The sequence below is a fragment of the Abramis brama genome, assembly GCF_963993115.1.
Source record: "Abramis brama genome assembly, chromosome: 19".
Lineage (NCBI taxonomy): Eukaryota > Metazoa > Chordata > Actinopteri > Cypriniformes > Leuciscidae > Abramis > Abramis brama.
Genome location: NC_139981.1, coordinates 18,018,312 through 18,041,322, shown reverse-complemented (window position 1 = coordinate 18,041,322; position 23,011 = coordinate 18,018,312). Strand labels below are relative to the sequence as shown.

The 23,011-nt window shown below is 38.3% G+C and overlaps 1 protein-coding gene across 1 annotated transcript; it reads left to right on the top strand.

The window, feature by feature from the left end:
- Positions 1-23,011, top strand: wdr35 (WD repeat domain 35). Its single transcript, XM_084092584.1, has 28 exons — positions 1-257; positions 414-531; positions 681-752; positions 835-927; positions 1,257-1,385; positions 1,630-1,763; positions 3,883-4,048; positions 4,174-4,322; positions 4,719-4,844; positions 4,970-5,155; positions 5,302-5,334; positions 5,874-5,934; positions 6,944-7,088; positions 8,192-8,261; positions 8,644-8,697; positions 8,779-8,888; positions 9,038-9,254; positions 10,137-10,217; positions 10,502-10,638; positions 12,523-12,726; positions 13,431-13,577; positions 15,242-15,374; positions 15,522-15,632; positions 16,527-16,691; positions 17,812-17,952; positions 18,263-18,419; positions 20,690-20,930; positions 22,387-23,011. Exons 1-28 carry the CDS (start codon positions 234-236, stop codon positions 22,535-22,537), a joined length of 3,555 nt encoding a protein of 1,184 aa, XP_083948710.1. The 5' UTR covers positions 1-233; the 3' UTR covers positions 22,538-23,011.

The window sequence follows — 23,011 nt, the reverse complement described above, 5'->3', positions numbered from 1 at the left end:
GGGTTTTGGTTACCTAGAAACCAAGCAAACCGTTTTTCAGCAGCGTAACGTTACACGCATGGAAAATACACAGAAAAGTCAAATGCTTTGAATAACGGACTTATTATAAAGTTCCATTAAATGAATACAGCGCTGAAATCACCCACAGTCATCGGGACCAAAAACCTAAAATAGCATCCAAAAAAACGCTCCATAAACGCTGTGGCAGGCTAGCAGGCTAAGCTAAAGCAAAGATGTTTATTTATCTCAGTAAGAAGGTAATTGAACGCGGATATATGTTGCAGATGAGCTGTCGGCATTTTTCAGTTACTTTTCTTAAAAAGGCGTTTCTTTGCTGCTGATAATGACAGTTGTTTCTGCATATACGACCTGTTTATCAGGGCTGTTGGTTTTGCTGTCTGTTGTGTCCTCAGATTGCGATTCCGAACAATACGGTTTTAAAGTGTGTGTCTTGGAACAAAGATCAGGGTTTCATCGCCTGTGGAGGAGAGGATGGCATGTTAAAAGTGCTCAAACTTGAGACTTACACAGGTGGGAACCTGGAACTACCAGGATTTTTATATAGACGGACAAAATGAGAGCAACCGTTGTTTATTTCTATATATTCAGCATGAAATCCATCATTCAACCAATAATTAATTATTAAATTATGTTATTTATTACGTTAATATTTTTCCCAGATGATGCCAAAATGAAAGGCTTGGCTGCTCCCAGCAACCTCTCTATGAATCAGACACTGGAGGGCCACAGTGGTAAGAAAGAGGAGATTGTGTGTGTGTGTGTGTGTGTGTGCGCGCGCGCGCTGACTCTCTGAGCTTTGATTTGCTTATGCAGGTGCAGTGCAGGTTGTGACGTGGAATGAACAGTATCAGAAACTGACCACCAGTGACCAGAACGGCCTCATCATTGTCTGGATGCTTTATAAAGGTGTGCAGTCCTATAACCAAACATTAAGAAAGTATTATAATATTTCATTTATTTAAAACTCTATCTTAAAGTTTATTCAAAAATGACAATTCTGTCACCATTTACTCACCCTCACGTTGTTCAAAACCTAAATGACTTACTTTTTTGGAACATAAAAGAAGATATTTTTAGAAAATATCTTTTTTGTTATTGATGTTCATACAATGGAAGTCAGTGGTCACCAAAATGATTTGGTTACCAACATTCTTCAAAATGAACTATTAAGTGTTAAGTGAACTATTTCTTTAATTAATATGCCGCCTTTAATTGTGACTTTGTGTGTCAACCAGGTTCATGGTATGAAGAAATGATTAATAACAGGAATAAATCTGTGGTGAGGAGCATGAGCTGGAACGCTGATGGTCTGAAGATCTGCATTGTGTATGAGGACGGAGCTGTGATCGTGGGCTCGGTGGATGGTGAGCACAGATTTACTCTCACTAATGGACTTTTTATTATAAATATTTTTTATTTTATTTTTTATTTATTTTCATGTTTAAATTAATTTATTATTTTTTAGAAGGCAACAAAAGCCATAAAGATGTAGATGTTTGTTGTTGTATCATATAGTTTTGAATTTTCATTCATGAACATTTTGTTTGTGTGATTATAAATGTGTGTGTTTGTCTGGTTATGTGTTTTTATAACTTTGTGATCTCACAGGGAACAGGATCTGGGGTAAAGAACTGAAGGGGACCCAGTTGGCACATGTGGCCTGGTCTCCAGACAGTAAGATCTTGTTGTTTGGGATGGCCAATGGAGAGATCCACATTTACGACAACCAGGGAAACTTCATTGTGAGTACTGAGAGTCTGGATATTTAAATACACGAAAAGTGATATTTCACTCAAAAATTAAAATTCTTTCATCATTTACTCACCCTCAAGTTGTTCCAAACCTGTATGAATTTCTCTCTTCTGCTGAACAAGATATTTTGAAAGAAGATATTTTGAAGAATGTCAGTCACCAAACAGTTAAAGGGCACCTATTATGCAAAATTCACTTTTACATGGTGTTTGAACATAAATGTGTGTTGGCAGTGCGTGAGCAAAACCACCCTAGAATGATAAAAATCCACCCAGTGGTTTTTTTACAATCTCAATAAATCATAAGCACTGTCTCAGAATGAGCTGTTCTCAGATTCGTTGCAATGTGACGTAGAATTGCGCAGGCCCCTCCCACGACTTTTGATTGACACTGGAGTTTGAGCCTAGACCCGCCCTGAGTGAGCTGGACACAGAGTCCGCCATTGTTCGACGCTTGAGCAGCTGTAGACAAGAGTGTCTCCTAAGCGATTGAGGTGTGTTGTTGTTGGATGTAAGAATGAACATAGCAGTCTTCATTTACTCTCGTTGTTACTCGAGGATGGATCAGTACTGTTCGTGATCCAGCTTACGGTCTTCAGAGCGACATTCCTAACGTTACTGATCACGGCAGAAATGAAAGTGAGAGCGCCCACTTTATGACAGCTCATCGAGTCTTTTTACGGATATAAGGTTTACCAGTTTATTTAGCACCCACTGAAAAGGTGTGTATATATTTGTTTACTGTTAGTTGTAAGAGTGTTTTGTGTACTTCGCTGTGTATGTTGGTGATAATGAAAGGGAGAGAGAGAGAGTTTATGGATAAGACTTTAATGCTCACTTCTTATACTGTGTTTATTCAGCTCTTACAGTGATTTTCTGGAGTAAAACTAACGCTCATCTTTTGTGTGATGTACAATAAACTTCACTGAACTCATCAGTATATTTTGGTCATCATTCGGACGGGGTTTGCTACAGCAGGCTTGTATTAATAGTGGATAAAAGCAGATGACAAATAAATTATAACCATAATTAAACTAAACTATACCTGTTCTATCTCTATACAGCATATATTCTCTGGCTCTGTGGGCATTATTGTCCGATTCCGAGTCGAAATGAACACTGCAACTGAGAGTTTCTGTCGAGATTGTCCTTCTGGTTCTTCTGAGCGCGAACTCGTGAGGCTCCGCCCCCTGGGCCGGCAGCAGCAGTTAATTTGCATTTAAAGGGCACACACTAAAACAGCACGTTTTTCTGAGCCCCCAAAAATGACAATTTAAACATGCTGTAAAAAATGATCTGTTGGGTATTTTGAGCTAAAACTTCACATACATACTCTGGGGACATCAGAGACTTATTTTACATCTTGTGAAAAGAGTCATAATAGGTGCCCTTTAATGGGCCCCATTGACTTCCATAGCATTTTTTTTCCCATACTATGGAAGTCAATGGGGCCCATCAACTGTTAGGTTACCCATATTCTTAAAAATATATATTTTTTGTGTTCAGCAGAAGAAAGAAATTCATACAGGTTTGGAACAACTTTTCAAACTTGAAATATTTATCCCTGGATCATTCTAATCCCAGCATAAACGGAATCATTGGTTATCCTGTTTTATGTTCACACTGCTCATAATTTACCTAGGGTTAACAATTAATCTTGGGTAATCATAAGATGCTGTTTTCTGATTGGACGAATGCAGCACTTGACCTGTTTACATAAAGTCTCTAGCATTGCGCATCCTCAAATTATACATTGCAGACTAATATCGAGTTTTTGGACTATAAAAGGTAAGAATGAAACTGTTTCTTCTTTACTCCAATTGATGTTTCATCACAATTTGATTTTTTTTCCCTCAAACACTGAAACTCTGTCCAAAGCATGTGAATATGAGGCACACAATTGGCTGTCTGTTGCTTAGCATCTAGTGGTAACATTCTAACACCGCATCGTTTTACACTGCACAAGTTTGCAAAACCTGTAGTTAAAAGCGGGGTTTAGAATGACTATGACTATAACCTGGGGTTAAGCGCAGTGTGAAAAGCACTTTAGTTAATCAATGCCTTCTCAGTCACAAATTTCGTGTTTGTGTGTCTGTGTGTTTATGCCCAGATGAAGATGACCATGAGTAGTTTGGCGAATGTAACAGGTGCCCTCAGCATAGCAGGTATCCACTGGTACATGGGCACAGAGGGGTATCTGGAGCCAGACTGCCCCTGCCTGGCTGTTTGCTTTACTAACGGGCACTGCCAAGTGTTGCGGCATGAGAGTGATGACAGTGAGTTTGTGTATTTTTCAGTGACTCTTTATCTCTCTTTGTGCATGCTGGGGTCATACATTCTAGTACATTTCTGAGTATGAATGCGAAGGAGAAAGAAAATTGTAATTATTGATTGTGTGTAGGTCCTGTGATCATTGAGACGGGTATGTGGCATGTGGCCAGTATCCAGTGGAATCACTGTGGCAGTGTTCTAGCTATAGCAGGATCACTCAGAAACAGCGGAGCAGAGAAAGACTTAAATGTTGTTCAGTTCTACGCACCATTTGGAGAGGTGAGTACAGATCTCATACATGTATTGTACAGAAAAACAGTATGAAAGTTCTACAAATATAATTCATCTTGTCATGCATACACTACTGTTCAAAAGTTTGAGGTCGGTAAGATTTTTGTAATGTTTTTGAAAGTAACTTATGAAGGTCTTATGTCTATATTCCTGAATTAAGCTGAATTTTCACTGTCCGTTACTGAAGTTATCAGTGTCACATGGTCCGAAATCTCTTATTATAATCAGTATTAAAACAGTTGTGCTGCTTAATATTTTTGTAGAAACTGTTCTAACTTTTTTCAGGATTATTTGATGACAAAGAAGTTCAAAAGAACATAATTTATTAAAATAATGGCAATGTTCCTGTTGATGCACTCATGTCTGATGTCACCATGTGTCTAGCACTTGCGGACTCTGAAGGTTCCTGGCAAGCAGATGACTGCTGTATCATGGGAAGGTGGAGGACTTCGAATTGGCCTGGCTGTAGATTCCTACATTTACTTTGCCAACATTCGGCCAGATTACAAAGTAATTTAGCTGTAAATAATGGCTATAAGACACAGTTTTGTAAAAAAAACAGTTAGTGCCTCTGTCTGAGCCTATTTTTTTTTACAGTCTATGGTCTGAGCTAACATCTTGCTCTGTCTCTATAGTGGGGTTACTGCTGTAACACGGTGGTGTATGCGTACACACGGCCTGATAGGCTGGAGTACAGTGTGGTGTTCTGGGACACTAAGAATAATGAGAAGTTTGTGAAATATGTCAAGAGTCTCATGTCCATCACCACCTGTGGAGATTATTGCATCTTGGCAACCAAAGCGGATGACACACATCCACAGGTACTAAAACTCTGATCTGTTTAACAAAAAAAGAATTTAGAATATTGTTTTAAATCAAATCATTTTTGATTTAGTGTGTTAACTAGTCATATCTGTGATTTGTGTTGCATCAAATGCTCTGTTGTTTTTATCATTTCACAAACCAGGAGGACACTGAGGCTGAGGCTGGATCAGCTATGGTAAAGACACCTACTTCTTTACTATTTCATTACTGATTCCAGTTATTAATACTAATAATTTACTTCACTAATTCCAGTGTTGTAAAAAGCTGTGAAAATGATACCATATGCACTATGGTCACGGACAGTAGAAAGTTACAGTCAGGAGAGTGTTAACTACTACATGACTGTAGCCATTTTCAAAGACTCTGAGAAACCTGATCAAGCATATAGATGTGACTACCGGTATATCATGATGTTTTGTAAAGAAAAGACTAAATGACTAAAAGCAGCTTCATTCAGCAGGCCATAGGACAGAGTCTACAGTAGAAAGACTTTTCATTAAATTAAACTTTGAGAAAGCTGTTCTTAAGCATCAGATGCAACCGCTTTAACACAGGCATTTAATGAGCTGTTCAATCAAATCGCCTCAAAGGATTGGTCGTGGAGGAGAAAGGTATTATGAACATCTGCAAAAGAAGCCTCTCAGATATTTCCTTGATGCTGTTTAGTTAAGTGTACCCATACAGTAAAGATGTCTGTCTGTCCTCTGTCCACAGTATGTTCTGGTGTTGTGTAACTCCATTGGAACCCCACAGGACTCCAAATATATTGACGTCGGTGAGTTGAGCAATACGACACACTCACTGATTCTATTCATAAGAGATCATGCATAGTCATCCCATCATTATCGCAAAATAAACTCCAGTCCGAGGTCATCAGGACTCAAGAAAATAAATATATAAATGTACATTTTCATACAAACATCATCACAAGTGGTTGCAAGAATTACACAAATCAACACAATACAACATTTTGTCATGAAAAATTAACAGTTCCTTACAACAGACTCGAGGATGATATATGTTTTCGAAGCCTTCGTGTTCAAAGGTTTTGACATTTTCTTAAAGGAAGTAAAAAGACTTTATATCAGAGGAGAACATTCTAAAATTGGGATTACAGTGAATGTTTCTGGCTTTGTGAAGATGATATTTAACCAGAAGACAAAGTAATAATACAGTATTATCAAGATTAACATCCATGAAAATCGGACAAAAAAAATGATAGATTATGTAATTTGTATCTATAGCCACGTGCGTTCGGCTCGAGTGCACTGTAGTAAAAGAATGCGTAGGTGCGTAGTCTTTCTTTACAAAGTGACATCGCCAACTACTTGTCTGGCATGCGTGATACAGCGTTATTAGTTGTTTTCGCAGATCTGGGATCCCAGTGGTGGGAATCCCGGCTCCTTTCCTCTCACTCTCACTGGCATTCCGCTAAATTCCTCCCCTGGTTGGGAGAGCAGATCTGTGGGAGGGACAGACATTCACCCTGGTCTCTCTGTGGACAGATTCCAGAGCCTGAACAGCAGCACACAACAGAATCTGTAGTTACTCATAAAAAAAATAAATAAAAAAAAACATTTTTAGGGTAAATCTGTTTGATTTACCTTGTCCCTAAATCCCAGTCCTAATATAGAAGTTTGTGTTTTTTTTGTTTTTTTTTCAACAGCCTTTGAAATCACACACACCTTTAACAGTCAGCTTTGATGTATAGATGAAATATGCGAAATGAATTGCATTCTAGATGTTCTTTCCCAAATGTTTTGTTCACTTTTCCACTGTCACAGACCCTCTGTACGTCACCATGACGAAGACTCACGTGATCACTGCATCTAAGGAGGTGTTTTACGTTTGGCAGTATCGTGTGGCTAAGAAACTCACTGCGCTTGAGATCAACCAGGTCGCCAAAACAAGAAAGGAAGGTCGGGAGAGGTGAGGGTTCAAAGGTCAACTGTAATAATAATAAAAAAAACACCACCTTTCAAAAGTTTGGGGATGGTAAGATTTTTTTAAAGACGCTTTTTAAAGAAGTCTCTTATGCTCACCAAGGTTGCATTTATTTGATTAAAAAAATAAGTAAAACAGTAATATTGTGAAATATTATTACAATTTAAGTAACTGCTTTCAATCTGAATATCTTTAAAAATGTAATTTATTGCAAAGCTGAATTTACCGCAGCCAGTCTTTAGTGTCACATGATCCTTCAGAAATCATTCTAATATGCTGATTTGGTGCTTAAGAAATATTTCTTATTATTGTCAATGCTGAAAACAGTTGTGCTGCTTAATATTTTTGTGGATAAATTATTTGATGAATAGAAAGTTTAAAAGATGCAGCATGTATTTGAAATAGAAAACATTTGTAACATTATAAATGCCTTTTCTATAACTTTTGATCAAATTAATGTATCCTTGATGAATATAATTATTAATTTATTTAAAAAAAATCTTACTGCAGGGAATATATATATATATATCTCAATCAGGGAATGGTTTTGGATCAATCATAAATATTGACAAATCTAGCATTCACAAGTGAGGATACAGGATAGTTTAAAACTGTCACCAGCAGTCAGACAGAAAATCTATAGCACTGTCAAAATATCCCTATTTTGCATAACACGCGTATTAAATACAGTAGCTATTTTATTTTCTGGTCAGTACAAAACGAGTTTAATTTTATTAATGCTTTGTCCCATCTCAGACTCAGCGGCTGACTAAAAGTAACAGATCTGTGTAATATTTAAGCTTTCATCCGATGAAGCGATGTTCCTTAATGCATACAGTCTGTGGGCAGACCTGTCTGCCTGTCTGTCTATCGATGCGGTGTGAGGGTGTGCTCGATGACGGCAGCGGTTTAGAAAAGTTCCGTTCAAGGCTGTGTGATGAAATCTTGTGACCCACACAGACCAGGCGTGGACTTACTGTTCTGTTTCCCTTCCACATGATAAAAATATACTGAGGCAATACCTCTCTTGCTCCACTTTACCCACACACTGTCTCTTTTCACTCTGTCTTGCTGACTGTCTTCTCTAGGGTTTATCACATCGATGACAGTCCAAGCGGAACATCGGATGGGACACTGAACTCTGCCAAAGCCTTCACAGTGAGTACACTCATCACATACACTTACCTGTGGCTCTCTCAACCTCTCGTGAGAGGATTAGTGTGGAAAGTGTCATAAAACACTGTCCAGCTCATTTGGTTTATGAATTATTTTTGTACTTTTGTTGTATTTTTCTTGATTTGCTTCATTTATATGTATATATATATATATATATATATATATATATATATATATATATATATATATATATATATATATATAACATCAAAAACTCGTCTAAGGGATGCAAATGCCAGAAAATGTGTCTTTGCACTATGGAGACTTCAGCCCAACTTTTTAATGTCATCCTGGCCTACATTCAAGCAATGGCTCTGAGAAAGGGTCATGAGAGTGAGACATGTTTATGATTCATTTGTTTCAGGCCACCAGAGATCCGATCTGCTGCATCACAGCATCAGACAGGATGCTTCTAGTGGTACGTCTGATTTACACAAGAACACACGCTTTCTCAACCCAAATCTTCTGTGTGTTTGAAGTGTGGTTGTGATTCCCGCAGGGTCGTGAGTCTGGTACTTTACAGAGATACAGTCTACCCAATATCAACCTCCTGCAGAAATATTCTCTCACGTCCAGACCATATCAGCTGTCCCTGAATTGTAACTCCAGGTCTGATTTCTCCCTCTCTTTTCTTTTTTCCTCTCTCTTCCTATCCCATTGTAACTGTAGACCATATACGCACTATCATTGTTAGACTAATCAGACTAACCTTTTTCCTGCTTGTATAGTGAGATTTTGCCTGTATTTTATGTTTCCAGCCGACTGGCTATAATCGACATTACGGGTGTGTTGACGTTTCTGGATGTAGAGACACGGGCTTTGTCAGGGGATGCAGAAGGCGGGTCCACTGCCGGAGACCCATCTAAATTTGAGCGCAAGGATGTCTGGGATATGAAATGGGCTAATGATAACCCAGATCTGTTCTCCATGATGGAGAAAACCAGAATGTATGTCTTCAGAAACCTGGACCCTGAGGTGAGACATAGAGAAATGAGTTGCATAAGCATACCCATGCATATACAGTATTGTGGCAAGAGAAAAGAGGATGACTAAAAAAAACAAACACATAAATGGAAGAAAAGAAAGAAAGGGTGAGAGTAAGAGTTTTGTCAAAGCTACTGTACTCTTACATGTACAGGGTTCAAGAAGTGCTGCCATTTTCAAATAAAAACACACACACACACACACACACACACACACACACACACACACACACACACACACACACACACGTTGGGTTTCTAAGTTTTATGGGGATATTCCATAAATATAATGATTTTTATACTGTATAAATGGTATATTCTATCTTCTAACCCTAACCCTAACCCTAAACCTATCCATCACAGAAAACTTTCTTCATTTTTACATTTTCAAAAACATCACTAAGTATGATTTATGAGCTGTTTTCCTCATGGGGACCAAAAAATGTCCCCACAAAGACAAGAATTTCAGATTCAAAGATTGCCCCCATTTTGTCCCCATAACATAGGGTTTACCTGAACCACACACACACACACACACACACACACACACACACACACACACACACACACACACACACACACCAGTCTCAGTAAATCACACTGCACATGGCCTATAGATCAGACCACCCACTGCAGAGGTTTTAACAGCACTTTTTTCTTCCCGCACAGAAAAATAGCAGGAAGTGTGGTTTACAGGTTCATACCACACATTATACACAATATTTAGTTGCACTAATATTAAAAGTGTATTCTCATAAATAATCAGCCTAATTTGATCAAAAAATTGATTTCTTCAGTTGGTTTAATTTACAGCAGTGTTAGTGTGAGTATTCTCTCCTGACAAGCTCATATTTGTGTTGTGTTTTGAACACAGGAACCAATTCAAACATCTGGCTACATCTGCCACTTTGAGGATCTGGAGATCAAATCTGTTCTTTTGGATGAGATTATGAGGGTTGGTTGGAATATGTGTGATTTATGAATTTATTTCAACCTGTGAATTTCAGTAAATTTTAAAATTGAGATTTCCAAGACTGAAAAACTATATATATATTTATGTGTGTGTGTGTGTATGTGTGTGTGTGTGTGTTAGTTAGTCATTCTTTGAAATCTAAATTTTAAAATTATAATTTATATATACATTAGCTGTTATAGTCTCTATAAAATGATTTTTGAAAAAATAAATCATCTTAATTTGTCAAAAGTTGTGTGAACCCTGAATATAATTTTATCCTTTAGGATCCAGAGGTTCCAAATAAAGATTATTTAATAAACTTTGAGATCCGCTCACTGAGGGACAGCAGGGCGCTGATTGAGAAAGTTGGAATTGAAGATGCTTCTCAGTTTATTGAGGACAATCCCCATCCGCGCCTCTGGTAAGAGACAGACACGCATTCCACACAATAAATGGGGCAGTGTGGTTATTTATTCAAGCAAACCTGCAAACACAAAGAGGAATACGGCAATAAAAGCATAGTGAGGCAGTACGGAAGCGTGTGCTAAAACATGCTATGTGAGTTTGTTTAGTTGTATGTGTGTGTTTGTTATACATTTTAAAGATTTGTGTGTGTATGTGTGCAACATGGCTGTGTATGTGTGTGTCCTGGAAGTGGAAAGTATGAGGTGCACTTAAATAGTCTGAATGTAGTGTGAGGTACAGTTTTATGATCTGAATGATGATCCTGGCACTGGCAGGACAAGATAAAACCAATAAGGCAGCACAGTTCTGGAGAGCTATTTCCTAGTAAATCTGGAAAAAGTGGAATAAAATAAGCTGTAATCTAAAAAGGTTATGGTTATGTTCAAATGAAAATGAAAAGAAAAATCATCTAAGACAGAGAGAGATGTTTACTGTAGCCATAAAGTTTTGGAGCGGCTCTATTGATTTAGGAGCCCACTGGAGTTTTAGTGACTCTGTCAGTTCTCACAGCACAAGGAGGAATTTCAGATTGGACTCTTGCTACAGAAGCAGGTAGGCAAACCCTAGTGTCATGTTAGCTTAAGTTTAATGTTCTTTACCAGTGCTTCAAAGCACTGCACCTTCATCTAACATACATTATTGACAGGACACACTCTGGAATGAATAATTCACTGAAAACACAATGCGAGTCTCTATTCTCTCTGCCATCTCTGATGTGATCAGCCTGGTTTTCTATACATTAGTGCTGTTTTGGACTGATTGTTGGAATAAATTCGCTTACTGGATCATTGGACTTAAAACCTTCCCAGAGTTTAGCTGCTTAAAATGATCTGATCACAAACAGAGAATCATAATTTAATCTATGGTAATGTGTCAAGAGCACATCCAGGTCACATTTGACCCCATACTCTAGATTTTTTTTAGCATGTTTTATTATTTTTTGCAAAGTCTCATTAGTTACATTTAGAATTTAATAATTGGTTACACTTTATTTCGATAGTCCACTTTAGACATTCTACTAACTATAAGTAACTTTGCAACTACATGTCAACTAACTCTCATTAGAGTATTAGTAGACTGTTAATGACTGGTAGTTGACATGTAGTTGCAAAGTTACTTATAGCTGGTAGAATGTCTAAAGTGGACTATCAAAATAAAGTGTTACCCAATAATCTATCTATCATTTTATTTAAGTATTTGTATATTAGTATTTGCTGCTTTCTTAGATTTTGGGGTGAAATGATGTAGACAGTACATTAGTAAGTGAGGAAAGTTGCTGTTTATACTGTCAGACAGGAACTGGAGAAGGAATCCTGTAGGAATATGGTGTAAAGAAAGAAAGAGTCATGTGTCAGCTCTCTCTTTCAGTCTGTGTGTTTGCTTGGATGTAAGGGTTAGAGCTCAGAGGCTCTTTTGTTTGATTTTGCTCATTCATACCATGCCAACGTGTCAGAGGTCAAAGGTTTTCTCAGCTTTCAATGAGCACATGAAAAGATCCCAGAGAGACTCGCTTCGTCCTCTTTGTTCATTTTCTGTCAGTCTAAAGTGTCTTCAGTGAAACAGATCTAGCTATACGCAACTGAAAGTGTCATTATGAGTGTCATTTTAGGAATATCCACATTTTGAAGCTGTTTAAGCTTGCAAGGTGTGAGGAAAATCTTTGTTGAGATCAAATACTGTATAAATACATTAATAATACTTCAAAATAATAATTTCATCAGAACTAATAATGTGTCATATTCTGGAAATATGGGATTTGAGGTATTCAGTGTGAAATGTCAGACCTTCTGTACTTGACAGTTGAAAATTCAGTCAGTTGTATGTATGTGTGCACTTGCAGGCGTTTGTTGGCAGAAGCGGCGCTGCAGAAGCTGGATTTGAAGATGGCTGAACAGGCGTTTGTGCGCTGTAGGGACTACCAGGGCATTGAATTTGTCAAGAGACTGAGCAACCTTCAGAGTGAAGCCATGAAACAGGCCGAGGTAGCTGCTTACTTCAGCAGGTTCGAGGAGGCAGAGAGGATGTACCTGGACATGGACCGCAGGTATACACAGATAATAAATGTTTTCATGCTGTATGAAATCTCTGTGAACATCCACGCTACACTCAAAAAATAGTGATGTTGAATGAATTTAATTAAATTGAGAATTTAGAATATTTCCGTAATAATTCTGTTGAACTAAATAGTTATCAAAATATTCAGTTGCTATTGTAACTAATAACTAAAACTATTAAAAAATATATCATATATATATATACATGCATGCATGCATACATCAGGGTGGCCGCAGGTTCAAGTTAATAAAGGGCCTTAAAAAGTATATCTAGGCACCCTGTATATACTGTATATGCACCACCATACAACATATACAGTGTGCACTACCTATGCTTTGCTGATAAAGTTAACTTGAACACTCCATAACAAAGGTTATTAATTTATATTTCTACATTACATCATTTTTTATTACAATTTTTGGCTTTTTATCAAACAATTGCTATTTATATGTTTTCCTGGCGTACAAGAAATGACCATATCCTAATTTAACGGAGTACTAAATTATATAAACTACATAGATGGATGATTTTTAGGTAAAAAAACAAACAGTCACATCACATCAGGTTCCAAGTGTCTGTTGGCTTTGTTTATGAGATTATGGCCAACATTTTAATTAATTAAATTGAAAAAGCAACAAAAATCAATTAATTTTGAATGTTCATCATTCTTATTTCTCCCTCTGGTCTCTTTAGGGATTTGGCGATCAGTTTGCGCATAAAGCTCGGTGATTGGTTCAGGGTTCTGCAGTTGCTGAAGACAGGATCAGGTGACTCTGATGATGCTCTTCTGGAGCAGGCCTACAACGCTATTGGAGACTACTTTGCAGACAGACAGAAATGGTAGGTTGCTTAAAGAGTAGGTGTTTTCATATTTATGTATATGTATGTGTTTGTCCAGGCAAAGCCACGCAGCTGAATGTCTGTCGTACAATATTTGTTTCAATGTCATACACTCATTTCTGTCATGACAACTCTCAGAGTGTTTGGCATGGTGATGGATATGCTAATGTTAATGTATTTGGTCTTAGCGGAATAGATTTGCTACGCTGCTGCTGCTGCAGAGCAAGTACAGAGACTTGCTACTGCCAATACATTCACAGACATGCTGCTGCAGCACATATAACATACATAAATTAACCCCCCAACAAAGCAGGAGACACAAGAAATAGACAATACAAGCCAAAATACGCATGCTTCTTAGTGTAAGAAAACAAGCTGCTGCATCAGGAGACATGCATATATCCGCACATATGGATGAACATAGACAGGACGGGATTAATGAGAACTCAGACAGGCTGGTAACATAATTGGCGTTGTAAACAAACGTGACATTACGCCCCCATCTGGAAAGGCGCGTCTTTGTGCCGTACAAAGTCCAAATGAGGAGGGAGGGCGGGGGCTATGGAGGAGGACGAGGAACTGGTGAAGGGCTAGCCAAAGGTGGAGATGGCAGGAGGAACCAGGGAGGAACCAGGAAGAAGAGGAGCCAGGCAGGGACCCAGGCCACAGCCATGACGGAGGCCCATACTGCTGTTGAGGGAGGGAGGAGCCATGGTGGAGAAGCTCTCAACGACATCATGGGGACTAGCGATGGAGATGGAGCCCTGGGCGCAGATGGAGAGCTGATGGGACCGGGCAACACTGCTGGTCCTGGCGACCGTGATGGATCCACAGCGACGACCGTCCATGGAGAAACCGAGGTACCATGGCACCGAGGTGGAGCCGGAGGGAGGGTGGAGCCAGATGGAGTCAGGGCAACGGGCCAAGGTGGGGTGACGGGAACAGCGGCTGGAGGCGGAGCCTGGTAGGAGCTGGATGACGGAAGGCCTGAGGCTTATTCACACAGCATCGTGTTATGGGAGAAGACGAAGGGCTGAAGGGAACCAGCGAAGGCGGGGCTGAAGGACTGGCTGAATGAGGATGAGGAGGCAGGAAAGGGAGGCTGGGCTGGATCAGCGTCCTCCTCTCAGCCACACACTCTACACACCGGAAAATGGCATCTCTCCAGTTTCCTTTCTTCATATCCGGTAGGTCTTGTGGGTTGTGAAAGTTCGCCCCGACCAAATATATCGATTTTAGAGTCTCATCGTCAAAAGCCGTTCGTTGGGCGAGCTGGCAGAAACGCAAAGAATAATCCAGAAAAAGAAAGTCCCTCCCAGCCGAGAGCAGAGAAAAGAGTAGCAATCTCCATGGTCCATTCTTCTGTCACGTGTGGCTGTGGTATACAGAGCACGACTGTTTTAAATCCACGAAGGAGAAGCACAGAAAAACAGGCAAACACAACCACTATACAATGATGAGAACTGGCAAAGGAATGAACAGCTGAACAGAATGACTAATCAATGAGCAACCAAAGAGATTAATGAGAACTCAGACAGGCTGGTAACAAAATGAAAACAGAACACAACGTGACACATTAAAGTGTGTCTAAATTTTTGACTGGTTGTGTACTTACTGTTAAATTTTAAGGTGACACAGAGACTTGAAGTATGTGTGTTCCACAGGTTGAATGCAGTGCAGTATTACCTGCAGGGTCGTAATCAGGAGCGTCTGGCGGAATGTTATTATATGCTGGAGGACTATGATGGTCTGGAGAAACTTGCAAACTCCCTACCAGAAAACCATAAACTGCTACCAGTGGGTGCTCTCTCTTTTTTTCTCTCTCTCTGTCCCATTTTCTTATGCTTTGTCAGCAGACCAATCAGCAGTGTTTGGTTCAGATTATCTTGAATAGCTTGAACTGTGCTTTATTGTATGTTTGTGTGTGTGTGTGTGTGTGTGTAGGACATTGGTCAGATGTTTGTTACCGTGGGAATGTGTGAGCAGGCTGTCAGTGCATTTCTGAAATGTAACCAGCCCAAAGCAGCTGTGGATGCCTGTGTGCATCTAAACCAGGTGAGAGTTCATGCACAAACCTACACAGAACTTTAGCTTGTTGTATGGTTTGATATGTTATGAAGGTAAATGTTTAGCATGTATTAATATTATATTAATTGCATTAATTGTATTGATATTACAGTATATTAGGGCTGTCAATATTTAATTCTGATTAATCTGTGTTTTTTGTAAGTTAATGCATTTGTGTCCTTTTAATAAAAATAAAGACAGAACAAAGATTTCTCATTTGCATAGAACACTGATTATATATTTCACACAACTAAACTCAAACTAATTAAATAATATTAAACAATATTGTAACTTAATGAACACTTTGTGGATTTATTCATGCATATTTATAGAAAATAGAGGTTTTTGTAGATGGTCTTCTTATTAACACTTGTACAATTATAAAATTACAATAAAGAAGGTATTTTTTCTATCATGTACTGATCTAATAAAACACACACACATACACACACTTGTGCTGCTTCTCTTGCAACGGCTCTAATTAAACTTTAGAAATCACACAGAAAAGATTTAAATGATAATGTTAAATTGAACATAAATGCGTTATCTGTGTTAAAGAAATTGAAACTTTTACAGCTCTATTTAATATGCATTTCCCAAAAGACATATTTTTCATCCTCACTTCGCTGAATGCATTCTGACTCACTGCCTTTTCTTGAGCATCGAGCGTCGAGATAATGACACTTCTGTCATTAGTTTAAATGAGAGGTTCAGAGAGTTCACAGTGCTCATCATCAGTTGTACTGAAAGATCCAGTTGCAGCTGTAACATCATCATACTCATCTGCTGATGAAACCTGTCTGTGATGAATGTTTAGATGCTTGATAAAAAACAAATGAGCAACAGTAAAAATACATTTTAACTGGGTGTTTTTTTTCCCAGTGGAACAAAGCTGTGGAACTTGCCAAAAACCACAGTATGAAGGAAATTGGGCCTCTTCTGTCCAAATACGCCTCACATCTGCTGGAGAAAAACAAAACTCTAGAGGCTGTAGAGCTCTACAGAAAAGCCCATCACTTCCTGGATGCTGCCAAACTCATGTTTACGGTATGTCTGTATTAGCTCATGTAAGAAACAAATGTCATTGGGGATCCTCAGGTTATGAAACCAGTGATGACAGTCATTTTTAAAGTGGCCAGATGATGCCCTTTTACAAAGTTCTTTTGTTTTGGGGGGTCTACTAGAATAGGTTTTCATGCTTCAATGTAAAATAAATAAATAAATAAAATCAGATATTTTACATTGTAGCTTTTCCCAGTCTGTCAGTAACACTCTTTTTAGCTCCTAGCTCTATTAAGCCCTTCCTTCCTAAAAGCATAATGCACTCTGATTGGTCGGCCCGATTGGCCAACCACTTCAAGTGCGATTCGGAAATGTCATTCCCCTTACCATAACCGCAAATTTCAACACACTACTAATGCAACTCAACCAGGCTTCGACCCCCTTTTTTGCACATGCCTTAGACTAAAATTATTTAAATGTAGAATATTGTGACGTATTCATTCCCGGAAGAAAACTCAAGACTACAATTGAAGAATTTCAGGTAGTTCAGAAACAGTGCTTACTTGTATAGAAAATAACTAACTCCCTTTGAAGTGGACTTTGTGCTTTGTAAATTTGCAGACCTTTTTCATGCTGAAACAGACACATGACACACTAAAGAAAACATAAGTAAAAACAAAACAAAAACATAATAGGTCTTCTTTAAAGGAAATGGCCTGGTTTCACAGACAGGGCTTAGATTAAGCCAGTATTAGACCTTGGTTCAATTAGGACATTTAAGTAGCTTTTATAAATGTGCCTTAGAAAAAAACATTATTGGTGTGCATCTTGAGACAAAACAATGGCACAGACATATTTTAAGAGATGCCAGAGGAAGTTGCTTTCAGTTAAAACAGCTCATACATGCATTTTAGTCTGGGACTAGCTTCAGCCTTTTCTGTGAAACTAGGGGAAAGTGTTCAGTGTTAGCACCACTTGACAGAATGATGAAATAATGAAAAAAAAAAAGTGTTTTGTTTCTGTTAAATCTATTTTGTTATGCCCAACCCAGTCGTGAGGTTTCATTTTCTGTTAGTGGCATAGAAATAACATGCTTAACATTTAATGTCTGGATATTTTTGTAACTGTAAAATGTTTTTAATTGACAATCTTTGTTTCACCTTAGATCGCTGAAGATGAGGCAAAAAAGAGAACGCGACCATTGCGAGTGAAGAAACTGTATGTGCTCGCCGCCTTGCTGGTGGAGAACTTCCATACCCAGATCAAAAGCTCACAGCAAAGCAAAACCAAGGGCAAGAAATCAGAGGTACTTTAACTGTTCAAACATCATCATACAGTACATACTAAAAACTCTCCTGTTTCCAAATGCTCTGCTTGCTGGATGTAGTTTAGCTTTAATACAGGGATAACCAACTACAGTTTTATTATCATTTGTGATTTTTCTATTTTCTAATCCGCAAAAAGCTGTGGTAGTTGTTAAGTTACTCTCAGTGCCGTGGTCTGCAGCTGCAGCCTGACTCAGAGTCCGACAGCATCAGAGGGGCAGGAAATCAGTTGTGATAAAGGGCTCATTTACAGCCTGGTGGTGGGTAATTTGTGTATGTGATTTATTTCAGGCTACCAGTGCATTAGCAGGGCTGTTAGAGGAAGATGAGACGTCTTCAGACAGCCGTATCCTGGATGACGCCTGGCGTGGGGCAGAGGCCTATCATTTCTTCCTGCTTGCGCAGAGACAGCTGTATGATGGCAAGGTGGACGCAGCCATGAGGACAGGTGACGCATTAAAACCCAATGAGTTGTGACAGCTTATCCACACTTAATGTTTACATTATTTTAGTGACTTTGGGGCGCAATCTGTTGAGGTTTGTCAACTGGTAACCTAATGTTAACTGTCTTTAAAACACTGGGGCTGTGTCCGAAATCGCCCCCTATACCCTTAAATAGGACACTGTTTGATGGGAAAGGCATTTGTAGTGGTATCCAAAACCATAGTGGACATTATAGAGTGCACTCATTCAATCCCACAATGCACCGCAATAACGAGTGTACGACTGAGGTGCACTCATCAGATAGAGAATACCCATAATGCACCGTGAGGGTCGTGCTGAATAAATTCCCGCATCTCGCCAGAAGAGAGAGCTCGCAGCTTAATCATCCATCCATTCATTTTCCAAACTGCTGGTCCAATGTGGGTACAGCGTAATATTATACAGGTATAAATTCCTTTTTAATTGATTATTAAATTGTTTAATTAAGGTTTATACATGCTAGAGTTCAAGATAAATCTTACTACTGGAGCTGCCGGTTTGATAAGTTTCAAATGATTATTAAACAATAAGCACAAACTATGCAAAAGAGGCAGCCCTTCCAGCGCACTCAGTGTCCGAATTCACTCACTCGTTTTCCTTCGCTCCTTCAGCTGGACTATAATTAGTGGAATAATGTAGGGAATAGTGAATGAGGGTATAGTGGGTGATTTTGAACACAGCTTAAGGCTCTGTCATGGAAATTAGCATGTATAAACCTTAATTAAACAAATTAATAGTCAATTAAAAAGGAATTTATACCTGTATGATAATACGCTGCAGACGGGCTACATCAGCAGAAGACACACTGGGTGACACTCCGAAAACAGGAAAAACTGAGGCTACAATTCACACAGGCTCAACTAAACTTAATAGAAGATTGGAAAAATGTTGCCTGGTCTCAATTTCTGCTGCAACATTCAGATGGTAGGGTCAGAATTTGGCATAAACAACATGAAAGCATTGATGCATCCCGTCTTGGATCATCGGTTCAGGCTGCTGGTGGTGTAATGGTGTGAGGGATATTTTATTGGCACACTTTGGGCCCTGAGTAATGTTATTAAGTGTCCATCCCTTTATGACCACAGTGAATCTTCTGATGGCTACTTCCAGCAGGATAACGTCCCGTCACAAAGCTCAAATCATCTCAAACTGGTTTCTTGAACATGACAAATAGATTTGGCATGACATGACATGGATGTGTTGCAGACAAATCTGCAGCACATCATGATGCTATCAAGTCAATATGGACCAATTCTCTGTTAAATGTTTCCAGCACCTTGTTGAATCAATGCCACAAAGAATTAAGGCAGTTCTGAAGGCAAAAGTGGGTCCAACCTGGTACTAGCCAGGCGTAAAGTGGCCGGTGCGTGTGTATTTGTAATATGTAAATCGCTCACTCCTCATTTTGCAATCCAATTAGAATATAACACAAACAAATAGCTGTGAAACATAGTCTTTAGTCTTATGTATATGAACAAATTCATTATCCCCTCCTACACTTTCTCTCTGTTTGTATCAGACCACAGTAATGATGTCCATATGAATATTCTGAGGATTGTAAATCTGTGTCTGTTAATGTGTGTGTGAATGCATGCAGGGTATGTCTGGCCTCGTCTGCGCACATAAAGTGTTAAATCGCTCACCTGAACAGAGAAAACAAACTCAAAGTGAAGTCTTTACAGCGTTCAGTCCACACATACACTCTTACAAAAGACGTTTGCTTACACGAAAGTCTAGACAAAATGTGTAAACCACAGATTACATCATATCCAGGACCACCTGGAAAAGGTGCTGTTGTGGGTTAATGTTTTTGTCTTTCAGTTAGCTGTGCTTTCATTGCATACTTCTATTAAAGTCTTTAAAATGATCTATTAAAAATGATTTAAGTTAGGGATGCACTGTTATTAAAATTCTGATAATAACTATTGTTAAACTAATAATTATTTTATTGTTATGACAGATTTCCAATAAATGACCGATTTTAAAATTATATAAAATTTTGCCTAAATAAATTAAATAAAGCACTAAAAACTATTTGTGAATTGTGAAAGTGAATTTAGGCGTCACAGCATTATAAAAAATGTGATTTAATATAAATCGTATTTGAAAGTGTTATTAAATTATTCTCCTTTTAGTGAGCATTAGAGGGCGGCGGCGGCAGCAATATCCCTTATTAAAATCTTTTGTTCCTCAAGTGTACAGCAATTCAGTAATTACTTTATTCTTAATTTCTAGCTCTCCATCTCCGTGATTATGAGGATATTATCCCTGCTGTGGAGATTTACTCTCTGCTAGCCATCTGCTCATCTGCTAACTGTGCGTTTGGTACGTGCTCACGTGCCTTTATTAAGCTGGAATCTCTGGAAACACTGACTCCAGATCAGAGGCAGCTTTATGAAGACCTGGCCCTGGAGATCTTCACCAAACACAGCCCTAGAGACACCCGGCAAAGCCAGCAAGACAGTCTCACTGACGGGTAAGCCAGGAACGCAATGGCCAGATGTGCTATATAACCTCGCTGAGCACACAACTGCGGAATAATTGAGGCGGATCCTTTGTTATGGCTTGTTGACGGAGCTGTGAGGTCACAGTGACGCAGGTGTAAAATAGTGTGAGATGAGTGGTGTAAGGGTCAGCGTGTATGACTTAGGCGTATCACTGCAGTGTGCCGGATAACTGGAAGTTTCCAGACCTTTCAGATTATTACATCAGCACAGTTCTCCCTAAGAAATGTAGTAAAACAGTGGGAAGATTATTACACAACTGTTCAAAAGATTTTTTTTAAATGTTTTTGAAAAAAGTCTCTTATGATCATCATGGCTGCATTTATTTGATTAAAAATACAGTAAAAACATTTATATCTTGAAATATTATTGCAATTTTAAAAATACTTTCGTATTGTAATATATTTTAAATGTAATTTATTGCTGTGATGGCAAAGCTGAATTTTCAGCACCATTACTCCAGTCTTCAGTGTCACATGATCCTTCAGAATTCATTCTAATATGCTGATTTGATGCTCAAGTAACATTTCTTCTTATTAATGTTATCAAAATATTTTTGCGGAAACAGAGATTCTTTGATAAATAGAAAGTTCAGAAGAACCTAAACCTTTTTTTTTTTCTTTTTTTTTTTTTGCACAAATGTAAAAGTCTTTACTGTCACTTTTGGTGATTTAATGCATCCTTGCTTTTTTCAAAAACAAAAAATCTACTGACCCCAAACTTTACTTTAGTAGTTTTTTTCCCTCACTGAAGCTGTCCGTTAGTATTCTTTCTTTGCAAAGCCCCGAAGTGACAAATACACATCACACATTTACAGGGTAAAATTATTCCATGAATTGACTGATTTCAATGCATTAGATTTGTTTATGCTCGCAAAGTTCTCCTGCTTCTACCTATTTTGGCCTAATGTGATGAGAATACAAATAAAAAAGCTCATTCACTCCGAGGACGATAACTATAATGGTAACGATAAAGATATAGTTCCAAAATCATTCAAGAATAGTAGAGTCCATACCACAACTATAAAGAAAAAATATCGTTGGAATCACTTTCAGAGCTATTTTATTCCCAGCTGATGAACGATAAAAGCATTGACAGCCAGAATCCATTCTGCTTTAAAGAGCTCAAGCATATAAAGCGGCATAAAACAAAACTGCAGTGCGTGCTTAATAAACAGAACAATATCGTCCGCTGGTGTGGATGCTAATGCCATTATAGTTTGCAGTTATCTTTATAGTGATCATTCTTGGTGTGAAAGGGCCTCAGCTCAAAACATAAATGTGAAGCAGCAAATTAACTGTTCCAATTATGTTAATAAAAACAGCTTAAACAGGTTAGCAAGTGTGATGGTGCATTCTGACTTGATGAGTAAACCCCTCTCTCTCTCTCTTTGTCTTTTATTCTATTACTTCCTGTTTTTTTCCTCAGGCCGGAGGGCAAGTCGCCCACCTGTATAGTGACAGGAAGAATAATATCTGAGTACCAGTTCTGGATGTGCAGTGTGTGCAAGCACTGTGCTTTGGAGCAGGAGGTCACACAACACAACTTCTGTCCTCTCTGTCACTCCCCAGTGGGATAAATTGTTCCTGTCGCCTTGCCAAGCTCAACTATTGCTCCATCAAATGTCAGTCTTTTTGATGCACTGTAGGATACAAACTCTGCCATAAGGTTAGAAAGCTTAAAATATGTCATTTGGATGCTCAAACAAATTAACATTTATATTTGTACATTGAATCTCTTTTATATGTCTTTTTCATATATTTATGTATGTAATTACATTATTTTCACTATAAATAATATTATACACAATTTTCCCTAAAACAGTTCTTATGTAAATCATCACATTCAACTCAATTTGACAATTTATATAAGAGTGAGTTTTAATTCTAAAAGTTACGAATGAATCATCTGGCTAATATGATACTGTATGTATATGTGAGGTTTTTTTAGTAAAGAAATGAAAAAAATTAAACTGAGTGCCTCCTGTTTTAGCATTAACAGGCAAATTGTTCTGTTGTTTGATTAATCTAAAATAAATTTAAAAAGACATCTC